Source organism: Sturnira hondurensis, unplaced genomic scaffold, assembly GCF_014824575.4.
Source record: "Sturnira hondurensis isolate 20B ecotype Veracruz unplaced genomic scaffold, ASM1482457v3 Scaffold0020119, whole genome shotgun sequence".
Lineage (NCBI taxonomy): Eukaryota > Metazoa > Chordata > Mammalia > Chiroptera > Phyllostomidae > Sturnira > Sturnira hondurensis.
This window is the reverse complement of record NW_028092750.1, coordinates 169,705-187,508: the sequence shown is the minus strand read 5'-3', so window position 1 is coordinate 187,508 and position 17,804 is coordinate 169,705. Positions and strand designations below refer to the sequence as shown.

Sequence of the window (17,804 nt, the reverse complement as noted above, 5' to 3'; positions counted from 1 at the left end):
AGTTTTGTGTTTTCTGCACCAGCTTCTCACAATAGGTAGAGACTGCCGATATACTTTCTAAATTTGTAGGCCAGTTTCTGTAAGGTCACTGAGGAACGAGAGTGATGGTTCAGTTTGACGAGTACGCAAATATGCACAGGGGCATCCGAGTCTCAGGTGGTACTTTTCCACCATCGTAGGAGCAGCAGGACAAACAGCTGCCACAGTGCTTCCCGAAGAGGCTGTGACCACACGCATAAACACTTCTCCTGAACGCGGAACACTCTCCCGATGTTGACTCTGAAACTTCTTGGCGATTTCCCAACGCCATTATGAAACGTACCCCAATCTCATAAATAAGGTTTGAGGCTCATATCTCATGTTTCAATCTATAAAGAGAGGTCAGGGAAGATAAATAGCCGGGGAAACCACGTCTTCATGCTGTGTGGGACATTTCAGCTCCCCACTGTCACCACCATGTCTTTGGTCCTGCTTTCTGCACTCTGGCTCATTGTGCAAACTGAAGGTAAGCACTCATGTATTGACATTTTATACAAAATTGTTTTTTTAATGCATTGTTGAAGTACTTTTAAGAAAATGACATGATCCTATGACCCAAAGGTCACTACTGTTTGCATTTTGGTATATGTACTCAATTTATAAAAACTGTGCTCATCATCTAGATGTTATGATTGGCAAAATAATTTAATTAGGATGTCTCTGAAATTTCATTTCTCATTCAATAACTGTACAAGTTCTATTGTTTTGTTTTCTAAAACACATATCCCCAAATGATAGCAGAAAAGTAACTTCAGACAAGAATTCAAGAATTTCCTAACCATCTTCAAGGTTATCTCGAATGACATTGATATTTCTACCCCATAAAAAAATAGTCATTTCTCTAAAGCCACAATTTATCCAAATGCTGCACTGGGGTGGATGACAAGGAAGACTCTAAAGTAAAATTAGAGTTAAGTTAGACATAACTGTGTTATTAGCAACATTAGAGATTCATTGACCAACTGATCAGTTAGTACTAGATATTAAAATTCACTCTACTTTCAATCCCACAACCCTTTCCACAGATGGAATTTATATTCTCTTTTGATAAAGACCCTTTAGTAATATATTTTTAAATTCCCTTTTTCATATGTAATGAGTTCTTCTAAGGATAGCATCACAGCAGAACTTTGGGAGTTGACTAGCAGAGATGTTATGAATTAATACTTCCCTTCAGGCTGTCTCCATCTCCAGGTATAGAATTGCTTGGCATCTCTAAGGTCACACTGACTGCCAGCCACACTGAGTGAGAATCTATCTCTAAGCATAGACACTTGTCTGTGAAAATGAGAACATTTAAAAATAACACTGACCTTATATTGATGATTGAAGAAATAAAGAAAAAATGGGTAAAGGTATGCTTGCCAGCTTCCTAGACTGGTATTAAATAATTTTAGATACACTATGCTACTTAATTTTTACACCAACCTCTACTTTAGGTAAGTAAACTGATAGAAATCAACGTGACTTTTACAAGGTTATCCAGCTAGGATGTAAAACCACATATTTTGGCTCCAATATCGGTTATTATCCTACTGTATGCAAGCACAATAGAAGATTGTCTGTGTAACGAAATTCCAAGTGAATCAAGAACATTCAGTCTACATACAATTTTTCTTCTGGCTCTCTGGCTCTTTAAAATTATTCCACCAGAGAATAACAAGAACTTTATTTCCTGTGACATCTAAAGTCTTGGAGGCCAATGCTAATGAGGGAAAGAACATAATGGCTAACTGTTGCACTGACAAATAAAATCACTGTCAGCAGAGTCTTTCTTAAAATTGAAGGAGTATCTGTCTGTGAAGATTTGATTTTTGGAGGGGTAGTCACAGGTTGCACCACAGCGAGCAAAAGACATAAAAATAGAAGAAACCTCTGAGAACATTAAAAGAAAAATCCATAAATTTGGACAGGAAAATAGAAAAATTTGGACAGGAGAATCTGGATACTACAGGTAGAATTCCCAGCTCCCATAAACTTTGTTCTAATCCCAAATCTACTTTTTTGGGGCCTCATGACCCACCTTGAGGGATTTACACACATTAAGAGATTATCCAAACAACTGTTTCCAGAATCGGGGTGGGGGAAGTGAGAGGGAAAGAAAAGTTCTTTGTTATCAAGTTTCAAGTACTTGGAGGAACTCCTTTTGAATGCTTACTTTCTCAATTGGAATTCAGTCTTCAATGCCGTTTAACAAAACAAGCAAAACAAAACCAACACAAAATCCTTTCAATGTTTTTTTTTTATCACTGTTATCTCTCTCTTTCTAGCAATAGCCACGAGGCAAACACCTGAAATAGAACTGTATAAAATAGTCCATCCTAAAAAACTACACATTTTACACAAAAGAGAGGTACGGATAGAGACCCACAGTAATAAGGTAAGCGGTGTGAATGATTGCGGAGTTTTTCAATCATCTGAAGAGACAATAAAGAGCCTTTTTATTAATGCAGTTGATGTCGTTAGTCAACATCTAATGGTTTGTTATCGAAGCCCTTATGTACACCGCGCCTTTGTCCAGGAGAAAATTCCAGATTTCTCAGAATGCTTTCACAATTGAGTAGCAGCAAGGGAGTTAACTGCCTCACACGGTCAGAAAGAATAAAACTGCTTAGGCATTTCTCCAAGTTTCTGTGAGGGAAAAAAGGTGCCCAGGAAAGGCAGCCATTTTTTAAATATGTTCCTTGCCAATTTCCCCAGACTCATGTCCTTACCTTCACCCTCTTCCCCCACGAAATTGCCTTTTTTTTCCCTGACTGTTTTGTCTGTAGTGGAGAAATCAACATTGTCTCATGAATTAGCAAGATTTTTAAGGTTTACTAAGGACATTAACTCTTTGACTATTTCATTGTTGCAAACATTTCCTTTATTTTATAATTTGACTTTATTTAATTCTTAGTAGGTTTTGGTTGATTTTCTTTAGTATATTTAGTTTGATTTTAATGTAATAAAAGCATATGCCTTATTATTAACCCATTAGTGATCCATTAATTAGTCCCTATCTCACATAACAGAGTTAGTTTAACCTGTATTATTATTGCGTTATCGTGCTTTTTGGAAATTCATTTAAATATACAATTTATATTTAATTTTACATGTTATAAGGCATAAGAGAGCTACTTTTACCTTACATGCATTGGCAATTACCAAAATATAAATTAATATCATTATATCATTAAGTTAAAAAAGATTTTATTGTTGTTCTATTACAGTTACCCCAATTTTCCCCCTTTGCCCTCTTCTGCCCAGCCCATCCCCAACTCCCACAGTCAGTCCCCACACCGTTGTGCATGTCCATGAGTCTTTCGTACTTGTTCTTTGACAAATCTCTTCTCCTTCTTTCCACTGTTATCTGCCCTCCACCCCCCAGTTGCTATCAGACTGTTCCACGTTTCCATGCCTCTGGTTCTGTTGTTCTCCTTAGTGTGTTTTTGTTCATTAGGTTCCTCTCATAGCTGAGATCTTATGGTATTTGTCTTTCATCCACTGGCTTGTTTCACTCAGCATAATATTCTCTAAATTTTTAAGGAAAGATATGAACCTGAACTTCAGTATCGGATTATTTTAAATGGGGAAGTCATTCTCTGCCTACAAAAAACCAAGTAAGTTGTACTTTCTGTAATTTAAGTCACTGGATTGTATTAAGAGAATGTGGCAAAATAGATCTTGAGATTCTGTTTAGTGTGATTTGAGATAAAGGACAAGAAGTATATTGAGTTTTAGATGTTTCAGATACATTTGTGCTAATGCTATCTCGGACATGTTGATGTTTCCTAGGAGAGATTATGTGCAAAGTGTAAAACAAAGAGAGCTGCACAAAGTAATGACTTTCTTCCTTGATGCTTCTTGGAATTTACTGAAATACTTTTCTACACAGATAAACTGAGATCTTTGATGTGACCTTCCATTACTTTTATGAGAACATATGTCCAAGGCTTCTTCAGGGATGCGGCTCCAGTGAGCTCTGCAGCAGCCGAGAACATTCTTTGGGGATGCGAGGGTCCCCAGAGACCCTCTGGTTCTATTGTGCTCCTTTGTTTTTGTTCACTAGGTTCCTCTTATAGCTGAGAGCATATGGTATTCATCTTTCATCAACTGTCACATTTGTGACCCGGCACAGAAGCCTGGGAGGATGCATCCTTTGTGTGAAGAACCTCCAAATAACCCTTTCTGAACATAGAGAACATGCAGTTAAAGGGCAGCTGAGGGCATTTCCTCCCTCAGATCTAACAGGGGTAGCTAAGGCTTTGATTTGCTTCAGCAGCAGAGTTTCAGCGCTGGGAAAAGATCAGTGGGTGTCAGAAATGCTGATGCCTTCTTGCCGTAGACAATGTCACTCCTTTAGTGCTGGAGCTCATGGCAGGAAAATTAGCCTTTATTAGCACAGTGGGTGAATCATGCAACTTTCTGCTCACTGCAGGTATCTCCTGGGGCCCAACTACACCGAAACCTATTACTCTCCTGAGGGAGAAGAGGTCACCACAAGCCCTCAGAACATGGTAGGTTCTGAATGCTTCCAGGGACTCTCTATGGATCCGCCACTTAGTTATAAGATTCTTGAATCCAAGGACAACTTAAAAGACTTGAAGAACTTGAAAGCCAGGTGCTTACCTATTCCATGAGATAAGGCAAAAAAAGCATAGTCCGCATTTTTAAGAGGTCGGAGTACTAGGAGGCTTCCAATGTTGCATTTTGTGAAGCAACCCAAAGGCTACTTTTCTTCTAGACCACCTTATCATAGGTTAGAAATAACCTATTTATTATATTCTAATAATACATGCACACATCCTGAGGTCAACAATAGAATATCAATTATTTAATTAATGTAAATTTATATCTGGTTAAACTACCACCCAACAGATAATGCCAAAGCCTAGATGTCAGACAGAGAATCAAAGCCAAAGGAAGGATAGAAAGAACACTTAGTCATGGAGTGTTATCAAACTAAGCGAGTTTCTCAGAGCCACCCCCACCCACCAGGGCACCCTAAACAAGTACGTTTCTAAAAAAGTACAGATAGGACTTCTGCCACAAAGGGCTCTTCGTTTCCCAATCACACATAGATATGAGATAGCTCTCATCTCATAGATATCCAGAATTTTGCTAACATTGACCTCCAAGGAAATGATCTAATAAATTAATTCATGCTCAAGTGCAGTGGCTGATGCTTTCATGTAGTACCTTTTCCAAGTCTCCTATGAGAAAATGTTACAATAACAAGGTTTCTTCCAAAGGAAAGAAAAACACAAATGGAATTTCAACCCTGAGACAAGTCAGTTTATTTTGAACAAGAGGTTATTCATTAGCTTTCTTAGATCATTCTATACAAGCAACCCCCTATTTTTCTTATATGGATCATCAAACATGTCTGAATGTTTAGCCTTAGATAAATTCTCTGGAATTTTTTTCTAATTTTTTTATTTAATTATTTTTCAAGTACAGTTTTCTGTCTATTACTCCCATCCCATCCCATCCCCTGGAATTTTGATAATGGTAAAAAAATTCCACTAACACACCATTTAATATATGGTAAGCGGGGCCAATTAATATGAGGGGCTCAGGAGAGGTTGTGCAGCCTCCTTAGGACTATAGAATCTAGAAAAATGCGTACCCCCTTTTATTGATGTGGTATACACAGTGTCTTAGGGACTCAGCAAAGGGAGCCAAATCCTTACAAGTTGTACCTCAACTCTGAGAGTTCCCTAGATTGCAGCAGAGCTAACTACTTCCCAAATGCAGCGTCCATCCACTTTTACCACCAGCGTGCTGAGGTTCAGCCTCCCCGGACTTCTGTTTCTTGCCCATTAGTGTCAGGAAGATAGCGCCGTTGTCCAGTACAGAGAGTGCGCAGGGTCAGTGGTGGGACAGTTCCTACAGCCCCGGAGGTTCTCACTGGTTTTGTTTCTGGGAAGTGGTCTGGCCACAGTCACTACTCAAAGGCCTGTCCTACAGATTCAAGATAGCAGCTTCCACCACCACTGTGTTACATTTCTTCTTGCAGTTCATATATTTTTTCCAACCTTAGGAACATTGCTACTACAAAGGACACATCCTGAATGAAAAGGATTCAGTGGCCAGCATTAGTACTTGCAGTGGGTTGAGGTGAGATCTGTTCCCCGAAATACTAAACGTCAAGCATCATTTTGTTACACAGAATGAGTCTTTGGTACATCATGTCTTACAGTGTCTGTTAAATTCTCTCCATCTATAAAATGCTGAGTATGTGTAGTTAAAGTGAACAATAAGAGATCACCCTTGCAATCATTTTACAATCTGCTGATCTAGTAGAAGTTAGTCCTATTTAAGAAGTTAGAAATATTTACTTTGATACTTATAAACCATAGTGCTTGGTAGAGTGTAGTTTTCATTATGATGACTTTATATAGGAAATAATGTTTATTGCCAGTAAACAAAAGTCACACTTGAACATGGGTTTTCTACATGCCTTTACCACTGGTGCACACCTGCTCCAGAATGACTCTATAAGTAAAATTTTATCAATAAAACAATGAAAATGTTTCCTTAAAAAAAAAAGAAGTTAGAAATATTTAAACCAGACTCTACACTCTGGGCCTTGATGGCATCTGGATCCATTTCCACATTTATCCATCCTATTCCCTAAAATATTCTGTCTCATTTTCCTAAAGATTCTACCCTGCAATTGTCATGCTGAAACATACTTTTAAAAAGTGTATGTGTGTGGTGTTTCTCCTTAAAAGGGTAATTTTTATCAATTGGAAAAAATTTGAAAAGTAAGAAAAATGCAAGTAAGAAAATAAGAAAGTACCCACCATAAAGTTTTTCCTAGGTGTGATTACTATTACTAATGTTTTATCATGTTTGCATCTTTTATGCAGATGGACAAATATATCTTTTACATGGTTGAAATATAAAATAAAATAAACATAATTGTTCTTCCAACATGGTCCATACCATGTGACATAAAAAGCCTTTTCCCTCATTATGAGATACCTTCATAGATGAACTTTTGAATTGCTATGTACACTTTTAATATTCCATCATATGGATTTGACTTTAAATTTCTGAATGATTTTTATTATGATAAAGTAGAATTCTTCAAACTATCAGTTCCAGAATCTTCCTCTAGATAATCCGCTCAGCATTTTCCCTTCTCTGGGGTTCTTGGGATCTGGATGCTCCTTTACTTCACTCTCCATTCATGTTCCTAAGACCTGCCAAGAAGTATATGCTACATGTATAAACAAATGATGGACAAGTTTTATTGAGCTCCCCATGTCAATTCCAAATCCTTTGGGGTAGCTTCATTTTAGTCATTCTTGTTCACAACTCTCTGGGTAAATGATACAGGCTTCATTTTAGTATTGACATATGTTGATTATCACTTAAATTGGCAAAAGTTAGCCAAAAGCCTATGAAAAAATACTGTATGTATGAGCTTGGGGTAGAGGGAAAGGTGTCAATCCTTTCTGGTCAGTACCTGTGACTCAGTGGCAGAGAATCCTCCAATATGAGTCTCCGTGTCTCACAGGGGGTACTTCACACATCAGAATCAAAGGTACATGATAAAGCCTCTGAAACACACAGACCAAGAAGAACATGCTGTCTTCACATATAACTGGGAGGAGCTGGACCCAGCTAATCACACCTGTGGTGTGAAAAATGTTGGCAGAAAACACAGCATCACCCGCACCACTAGGTCTCTCAGCAGCCCAGAGGTGAGTGTGGCTTCTTGTGTCATCCTCCACTTCAATCATCTCTGTGATGACAGTGCCATGGACTGTCGTGCTCAGCAGTGACAGGGGTAGGGAGAGTAAATAACTGTACCTTATTTACTTACGTGTCAATTTAATTTCCCTCTGAGGAAAAAAATACCTTTGTAAGCTTTTCACACTTTTAGCATAAAGGTAATTATTGACAGTGTTCTTTCGCTCTTTGTAAAGCAAGAAGAATTTCTTCGGGCTGCAAGATACGTTGATCTCTTTCTGGTGCTGGATAATGCCTTTGTGAGTATGAAACTTAACTTGTCAAGTTAAGTCAACCTTTAAGATTTCTTACCAGCAAACACAAATAATAAACCTTTCTGGCTGAAAATGCAGAGCCCGCCCTCCTGACTGTCTGACCTGTTCTACCCATCTTGCCAGCAACGGTGTTCCCTCACCCTCTTTGATGTCCACCTGCTACCAAAACATTTAGTTATTAGAAGTACACAAAATTAATGAAAAACAAAAATGACAAACGCCCTAGCTGGTGTAGCTCAGTGAACTGAGTGCAGGCCTGCGAACCACACGATCACAGTTCGATTCCCAGTCAGAGCACATGCCTGGGTTGCAGGCCAGTTCCCAGCAGGGGGTGCACAAGAGGCAGCCATAGATTGATATTTCTCTCCCTCTCTCCTTCCCTCCCCCTCTAAAGATAAATAAATAAAATATTAAAAAAATAAAAATAAAAATTTATATGAATGCCTAATTTTTCTCTCACCAAAAAAGTCTTACATTTAAAATACAATTTGTTGAAACATGGAATTTTATATAAGGTAGACATGGAATGAACAGAGATTTATGTACTTTAAAATGTATGATTTTGCTTAAAACATCAACTAAATTAGCTTTCTCACTGTAGTTTGGGTTCTTAATTATACTTTGCATTTTGTACTTCACAGTACAACACGTATCAGGGGAATCTAACATTGATAAGAAGCTTCCTGTTTGAAGTGATGAATCTGCTCAATGTGGTAAGACACAGCCGCAGTCTCTCCTATGGTCTCACCAAATAAGGAGTTGGGAGGGCCACGTGGTTTAAGGTCAGCAACAGTTCTGAGAAATTTAGCAGACAAGAATCAACATTAAGTTGATTTTTTGTTATAGTAAAATCATATGTACTATAGCAAAAGCAACTTGTAGAATTCCTGCTTTCAAAATGGGATACATTTATCCACTGCTTGTGGTCAGCAAAGGATCTAAAACACTAAAGAAATCTCAAAACCATTTATGAAGCAAAATGCTCTTCCCACAGATTTATAACACCATAGACATTCAAGTGGCCTTGGTAGGTATGGAAATCTGGTCTGACGGCGATAAGATAAAGGTAGAACCCAACTCAGGCGTCACCTTTACCAACTTTCTGAATTGGCACCGTTCCAACATGGGGAAAATGAAGCCCCACGATCATGCTCAGCTCCTCAGGTAAGCCGCACTGGCCAGGGCCAGGTGAGGGCAGGCAGAGCAGATGGTTATCCCAAAGGGTTCTTGGAAGACTTGACTGTTCAGTTATGTGTCCCCGGTCGGTTGCCAGAGAGCCTGTAGTTCTACCATTAGCAATTCACCTGTGAGGGTGTTGAAGACCTGTCAGATTACTAAAACAGGTTCTCGGACGGGGGACAACCATCGACAGCCATCATAGTGCTATGGAATGCCATACGGTTTTCAGGGACCTAGTGAATGTAATAAATAGGGTAGGGCAACAAGGAAAACCAAAAACATGATTCACAAAAGCAAATTGTTCCAGAGATTCAGATTGTGACAATGTACCTTTAACTTTCACACAGTGGACGTGCCTTCGCCCATACACGTGCAGGAGTGGCAGCCGCAAATTCCCTGTGTTCCCCATCTTCAGTTGCTGTTATTGAGGTTTGAGAACATACAGCAAGTCTTCTCTGTGGTTCTATATCCTCTATGAAGACCAGCATAATGCCTTATATATAGTTTGTACAATGAGCATTTGCTGAGTCAGTAAATAGAAGTAGAAAAAAAAAACTACTGGCAGACCATTACATCGAAGGTTCCTTGGATTACAGAATTGAATATTTCCTTACCTCGGTTCTCCCAGAAGGCTTAACTCTTCAGCTGGCATTAGGGAGTAAGAGGTTGGGAGGGAAAGGGAATCCAGGTGTCCTCTGTGGCCTGAGCCAACTTCAAATTAATCACCCTCAATATCAATGGCCAGAGAGATAGACAAGCTGCATGCTGGTATGATGTGGCCAAACACTACTGATGTCAATAGTTTTGGGAAGCCTTTGAGTACATAGTATGGCATCTTTTGGGACTTCTTACAATGAATGTATTTACCTGCATATAATCATGGTTTACTGAGACAGTATTATTAGTTCAGCAGATATTTATTAAATTCTGACTCAATGGTTGATTTGTAGGAACCAATAATTCCAAGTGTTGATTCAACATTTTATAATAACAAATGACAGGGAAAGGAACTTCACAACTAATTATTTTTACTTGTCAAACTATTATTTTAATTCTGAACATTGACAGCAATTAAGAATGAACTGAATAAAAAGAAGAAATAATAGACATTTCTATTTTTTCAAGGCTAACGGAAAGAATAATGTGGCGCTTGTAGCAGTGATGTCACATGAGTTGGGTCATGCCCTTGGTATGCCTGACGTTCCATACACCACTACATGTTCCTCTGGGAGCTGTGTGATGAATAAGTATCTAAGGTGAGACCTTGCCAACTGCAGGTTCAATTCCCACACAGGGCACATACCTAGGTCCTGGGTTCAACTGCGTCCAGGGGCAAGTACAAGAGGCAACCGATTGATGTTTCTCTCTCACATCAATGTTCTCCCTCCCTTTCTCTGTCTTTCTCCTCCTTCCTGTCTCTCTAAAAAAAATCAATAAATATATCCTCAGGTGAAGATTAAAAAAAGAAATCAGATGTAGTCTCTATAGCTGGATGGGCATTTTTTATCAAGAGTTGTGTATCCCATTAATTCACCCTCCAACCTCTTGATGTATACTTGATGTGAACATTGTATGTAAGTTTTACCAGGTATTAGAGCTCATTATTTAAGATTTATAAATATACCAAGGTAGATAATAAGGATGGTGACTATGTTATTTTAACTTTAAATAATATATTTTCTAGAATTATGGACCTAATTAAGATGATGACAACTACCCCCCCCACCACCAATCAATCAATTCATTTTTCTGTGCTGTATGATTGATCACACCACCACCCTCCACATATAACACAGCATAGCCCTAAACAGATAGTAAATTTGGAATTTCCATGGAACCAGGCAATATTTTTAGATAAGTCATATTCTCACGTTCATTTATCACAGTATATCATGGTATTTTTTTTTATTTTTCTTCTGGTTACAGTTCAAAATTCCCAAAGGATTTCAGCACATCCTCCCGCTCACATTTTGAAAAATACCTTTTATCTGCAAAACCGAAGTGCCTGCTGCAAGCCCCGATTCCTAAAGATATACTCACAATCCCAGAGTGTGGGAACCAGCTTCTGGAAGTGGGGGAACAATGCGACTGTGGCTCTCCTAAGGTATGGAAATGTCCACGGTTAGAAACTTTACTATACAATGATTGCAGCAACAACTGCTTTCTTTCTTTTTCCTTTTTTAACAGAATGCTTTTCAAAAAAATTTCTAAAGACAAGCTTGGCATCATTGTAAAAAGTGGACTTGCACTTATGTCAGTACTGACTTTAGGCATTTTTTGAAAGGCATTTCAAAAGCCGGATACAGTTTTGATGGAATCATATGAAGTTCACTGTAAAGATAGTAATCATTAATTATAATATGTCGCATGAGCTTTCCTGAGACATTAGTCAGAAACCCAATGCCCCACAAAATCGCAACTGATCACCAGTTGAACAATCACAAGCACAGGTCTAGATGTCCACTCCACAGAGCATTAGCTGACTTTCTCTCATCCCGCTAGTATATAAACCAAACATTAAATACAATGGAGAAAGAAAAGGACATAAACCTGTAGAAAATGGGCTACTAATATTGAAAATCCAAGATAATGACTGAGTCTGCTGATGTCTATAAAATCTGATGCGTTCAAGGAGTCTCCAATAGACTGTTTGCTAGTGATCCCATATTAGATTTCTGAAAGAGAGCGTTATGTTTTCTTAGTGATCTTTTACTTTAAAGACTAAAAGTTGAGTTACCATTTGAAGAAATTTTCCACGTGTCAGTCTACAGAATGCATATATATGTGTAATATACATACACACGTGCATCATCTCCTTTATTACTCACAACAAACCTATAAACCAGGTTTTGTGATGATCCCAAACTAAAGAAGCAGTGAGACTAAGAAAAGCTGAGTAACTAGTTCCAAGGATACGAATCTAGTAATCAGTGAAGCCCATTGCAACCCAAGATTTTCCCATTACTTTAAGAGGCTCTATTAAAAAGGAGCCTCTTTTAACAATCAGGTTGGTGCAGCTCAGTGGATTGAGCACAGGCCTATAAACCAAAGGGTCACCAGTTCCATTCCCAGTCAGGGCACATTCCCGGGTTGTGGGCCAGGTCCTCGGTAGGGGGTGCATGAGAAGCAAACATACATTGATGTTTCTCTCCCTCTTTCTCCTCCCCTTCCCCTCTCTCTAAAATAAATAAAGTCTTTAAAAACAATAAAATAAAAAGGAGAAGTCATATGTTCTCTCTCTGTGCTTCAGTTTATTTATTCAGAAATTCTAAAGCTGGTGAATTATATTGGATCACATGGTGTGACTTAATTATTTATAAACATTGCAAATATCTTATTAATTATAATGAGATTTGGAATTAAAAATTATTTAAAACTTTATAAATGTTAGATTTGCATTTATATCATTCTTACTTGCTTACACCCCCATATGGTTTCTAAGGTGGAAGACCACTGATATTGTTCATAATTCTAGATGCTTCTAATTTCAGCAGGTAAATGGTATACATAATATATAGACCTATATATACACATATGTGTAGTATAGTATCCTTTAGAAAATAATCCTGTTTCCGAAGATCTGATGTGCCATTTTGTTCTTTCTTCAGTGTATATATTTGGGTGTTTTCTAGGTTTTGAATGTAATCAATCTATCTGGCTGAATATCATGACACAAGCATCATGCTATTTTAGTCATTGTAACTATACAATGCATTTTAATATCTTTATTAGTAATTCTCTTCATATATATGCAGAATTTGCATAGCAATTCATTAATGTTTATTTTTCCATATAACTCTTGGCATTTTTTGTCAATTTGCCCACAAATATGGTTGAAATTCACATTGAAATGTATTAAATTCATATTTCACTCTGAAGGCCACTGGCATTTTCACAACATTGAGTACTGTCTTCAAAGACAATTTGCCTTGAAAGTTTCTCAGGAACATTGTATGTAAAGTACTCCATGTAATTCTGACACATTTTGAAGGTTTTATTCTGAAGTATTTTCTATTTTTTTGCTACCGATATGTGTAATGTTTTCTTTATTTTAGGATTTAATTATTATTACTTTTTATGTTATTGGATTATCTCAAACAGCTATCTTAGTGACTCACCCAATATGTTTAGAGTTGATCCTATACTTTCAGCCAGGTCAAGAATTTTATCACATAAAATAATGAAAATGTGATATATACTAACCACATATTATACTCTCATATATTTTCTTATCTCATAGCATTTATTATTCAGAAAAATATAAACTGTAAATAATCTTTGCCTCATTATTTATTGAATATATTTTTGCTATTAATCAGATAGATTTTCTTCATCATGGTGATACATAATTTTGTTCATGGTGTACTTATAATATTCCTAAACAATTCAGTAATGGCTACTGAATTTTTACCAACTAGCTGTTGCCGTCCATCACAGTAACAGTTGTTTCTGTCCCCGGTTTCTTGACGTGGTGGATCACGTCACTGTGTTCTGTGCAGTTGAAATACTGTCACATTTTGGGGAGAAGACAACTCCACATGGTTGTGAGAAAGAGTTATTATATTAATAAAGTGGTACTTTATGAATGATTTATTCAGTTTTTGCATTTATATTCATAAATGACAGCAGTGTGTGTATCCATTACCAGGTCTCATGATCAGAATTATGCATTCTTGGTATAACAAATTGAAGACTGAATATTTTTTCTCTGTCTTCAGTATAGCATAGAAATATTCTCCCCGGACATTTAGAATTAATTTACATGATATCATCTAGGACAAATTTATCTGTGGTGATTCTTGGATAATTCAGTTTTTTGTCTTTTCAAGCAGTAGTTTTCATTTAATATTTTTATTTTAATTGTTGTTCAAGTACAGTTTTCTGCCTTTTACTCCGATCCCAGCCCATCCCCCCAGCCCTCCCCGCCTCCCTGCCATTTCCACTCCCCCCTCTAGTTTTTGTCCGTGTGTCCTTTATACTTGTTCCTGTGAACCCTTCCCCTTTTCCCCTGAGATTCCCTCCCCTCTCCCCTCTGGTCCCTGTCAGCCTGTTCTCTATCTCTGTGTCTTTGGTTTATTAATTTTCCTTGGTTATTTCCACTATCACTTGTGTAGCAGAGTAATTCAGGGTAAAAGGTGAAATTTCCTTGCCATTTTGTACGAGAATTTCACAGGGAAAATGCTGACCCCACTTGCCCTCTGTGTGTGCTTTGAAGGAATGCTCCCAGCCCTGCTGTGAGGCCACTACCTGCAAGTTCAAGCCCAGCGCTGACTGTGCACAGTGGATTCTGAACCACACAACGTGAGCCCTTTCTTTTCTTTCTTTGTCCTCAGATGTCTTCTCACTTTGATTTCATTTTTGAGAATGGTGTGACTTTGGGCTTTGGAATACAGTAAAACATAATTTATTTTACATTTTAAAAATCACTCAGTTTCAGAAAGAAAAAAACATCATTATAAACATAACTAACTCAGGACTGTGTGTATACTAACATACTAATGACAAAATGGCTACTTTGTCATCTGTGACTAGAACTGCTGAAACAAGTGCTAAAAATTATATATATTTTTGTTAGGTAGTGATGAGTTTAATGTTAGCTAAAAGAACAGAAGTTCATTTTTTTAAAGCCTTGATTGATACTTAAATTTTATTCTAGGTTAAGAGCTGATAGTTGTCATTTGCAAAGTAGTCAGGAAATGAGTAGCATTTAAAAACATATTATAAGATGTAATAATTTTATTTCTTTAAATTTTATGTTTTATTGAGGAATATCTGATGCACAATGTCACGTGAGTTTCAGGCCTACAACATCGTGACCCAGCGTTTATATGTTCTGCCACCTGGTCACACAGCAGGGCTAGTCTGTCATTCTCCAAAGTCATCACCACATTACTGACCCTAGTCCGGGTGCTACACACTATCTCCTGTGACTTATTTATTTCACAACCAGTATTTATTTTATATAAGGTTATGAAATAACCAAACAAACAAAACAAAATGGAAACAGACTCATGGATAAAAAACGATGGTTGCCTGAGAGGAGGAGGATGGGAAATGGATGAAAAAGATTTTATTCCTTTCAAAGTGCATCAAGAAACTATGATCCATGTATCACTGTTGTGTTTTATGCAATACTATGAGAGTTGGGTGAGGGAACCCACTAGCTCTGGATATAGTGATTTTGTCAGTGGAGAAACAGTCTCTGAATCTAAAAATGGTAATAACAACAACAAAAAAGCGTAAATAAGAGAAAGAGGCTGAATAAATTGTATGAAAGAAGTTATCCATGCTACCCTTTCATGGATCTTTTCTGGAATTGACACCGGAGAGATTGCGAGACTAATGGGCTCAGGCCCCATCGATGGCCACTTTCTCAGGGAAGGGCTGGCAAGGTAGTAGATGAGGAACAGCACTCTGGTCATGAGGGGCCACCTGCCACACCTGCCGAAACCCTGCTGCGAGCCACTCTGCAGGACATCCCGGACACCGGGCCCACCTTATAATCACGTCAGACACTGGAGCATAGCGCCCCTAAAAACGTCCATTCAACACTTTAGGGGCTTGGGACGGGAGGTGGCCATGTCCCATGACTGGGCCAGATGGCCAATTTAGTAACAGGGAAAGAAAATTGAACTTGGACTCAGAAAATGTCAATTCTTTTCTTAGTTCTGCCCAAAATGAGCTATGGGATGTTAAGCCAAGCAATGTAATTAGTTTTTCTCACCTGTAAAGTAGAATGAATAATCTTGTCCCTCAGTAGGGTTGTTAGTATCATTTAAACTCTATAAATGTTCATTATCATGATTGTATAATATTTTAACATTTATACTAACCATGGCTTCCAAACTGTTTATCTTTTAATCAGCGAGTGAATAAAAAAATCAGCTTCATTGAAGATGCTTCTTGCCTTCTTGCCGGGACAAGAATCTAGAAATCTGAACACACCAGGATTCTTGTGTATTATCACTTTACACTTAGATATATTTTGCTTTTTATTTGTCATTATCCTTTCTGTATTTTTTACCAGTCTAGCTCACTGGTAAATAGATGTACTCAAAGAAGCTGCCTCTTTTCCAAGACCTGATCTTTAATGTGTTTTTAAGGATCACAAAGCCACTGTTTAGCTCTGCTCTTTGAAAAACTAAGAAATTAGCTCTTGATAAAACACCTGGAATGCACCACCAAACCAGTCGGAGTCAATCCAGGACTGTAAAAGTAGAGGTAACTTGTACTTTAACTCCACTTTCATCTTCTTAGTTACAGCCCTTGAGAAAAATATCGAGACTTGAGGAGTAAAACCTTTCATTCGTGTGTCATCTATTCCTCCTCTGACTTCCACTTGCTCTTCCAAGTGTGGTATTTTCCTCCATCATGTCAAGATTCATTAAATATAAATATCTTTATTCTATCATGCATAATCCTTTCACCATCACAGATAATGTTAATTCTGAGAAGTCTCCTTGCTTACATTTAAATTCAGCTATCAAGGAATGGTTTATTCATCTATTGATTTAATGAGCCATAATGTCAATGAATAAAGACACAACTTTTTGAGGCTTTTCTGCGTGGTCATTTTCTAACACGAATAGGTTCAGGCTTTGTTGCAGTTCTGTGTTGGGTGTTAAAGCCTCACGTTATTAGACAAGTGTCCCTCTGGTCATATGACAGTATTGCCACAGAGAGCCAGGCATCGCCTTATGTCCTGTTGCCCTTTCATGCTCCAGGTGAAAGAACCTGAGGCCAGTCACCCAAGAGGACTGGACTGCTCTCTGAGGTTTCTTTATCTACATGCTTTTAAATAATTACTCAAAACAATTACTGAAATTCCCACTGATGCCTGTGCTGGGCCATCAGGGGCATGGACAAACCTCTAAAGCTCGGGCTTTGAAAGGGACAGCCTTTCAGAAACCACCGACCGCCCCCTGCCCCTTCGTTTCCTTGCTGTTATTGGTGCCGCGGCTGGAGCCCAGTCAGAAGGCACCGCTGGCCAGGCCACAGCCCCAGGGCACGGCTCACAGCCTGGCCAACTGATTCTTCCAAGGAAACAGAAGTTTCTTTAAGCGTATTTTCCCTCTTGTACCTCAAGATCATGTAGAGGCTTCTTGTAGTAAAACTGCCGAGTGGCTGGGACCATAGCCAACAGTGTGCTGCAGACAGCTAGCACAGGCTTGTTCATGCCACTTGTTAAATTCTCAGGAATGTCGGGAACTGGTTGTCAAACACGACCATTACCAAAAACCAACCTGCATGAATGTGTGATTAAATACATTATATTAACACCTGTATTAGTCGCATTTATCCAGAGAAACAGAAAATATACATTTATTTATATGATGGATGTGAGAGTGATCGATTATAAGAAATTAGCTCATGTGATGAAGAAGACTGAGAGTTCCCCCAATCTGACAGCCGCAAACCCAGACCCCAGAGAGCGAACGGTGTAACTCAGTCCAAAGGCAGGAGAGGAGGTGAGATGTGGCAGCTCAAGCAGCCGGAAGGGAGAAGGAGTGAATTCCCTCCTGTCTTTTGCTCTCCTTAGGCCCCAGCCTTCCCTGCGGCCTTGAGTGACGGTGCCACAAGGCAGAA

General features: G+C 38.4%; 1 protein-coding gene across 2 annotated transcripts; it reads left to right on the top strand.

The window, feature by feature from the left end:
• Nucleotides 1-362: 362 nt before the first annotated feature.
• Nucleotides 363-16,775, top strand: ADAMDEC1 (ADAM like decysin 1). Of its 2 annotated transcripts, none has more exons than XM_037028848.1 (14): nucleotides 363-505; nucleotides 2,310-2,392; nucleotides 3,568-3,641; nucleotides 4,460-4,538; nucleotides 6,065-6,141; nucleotides 7,550-7,736; nucleotides 7,962-8,024; nucleotides 8,681-8,752; nucleotides 9,034-9,203; nucleotides 9,566-9,647; nucleotides 10,344-10,474; nucleotides 11,145-11,322; nucleotides 14,434-14,519; nucleotides 16,084-16,775. In XM_037028848.1, the coding sequence occupies exons 1-14, from the start codon at nucleotides 418-420 to the stop codon at nucleotides 16,088-16,090; spliced, it is 1,377 nt and encodes a 458-aa protein (XP_036884743.1). In that variant the 5' UTR covers nucleotides 363-417; the 3' UTR covers nucleotides 16,091-16,775. The 2 variants fall into 2 exon arrangements, with proteins under 2 accessions (XP_036884743.1, XP_036884741.1); XM_037028846.1 differs by having other exon boundaries at nucleotides 364-505; nucleotides 2,310-2,419.
• Nucleotides 16,776-17,804: the final 1,029 nt, after the last annotated feature.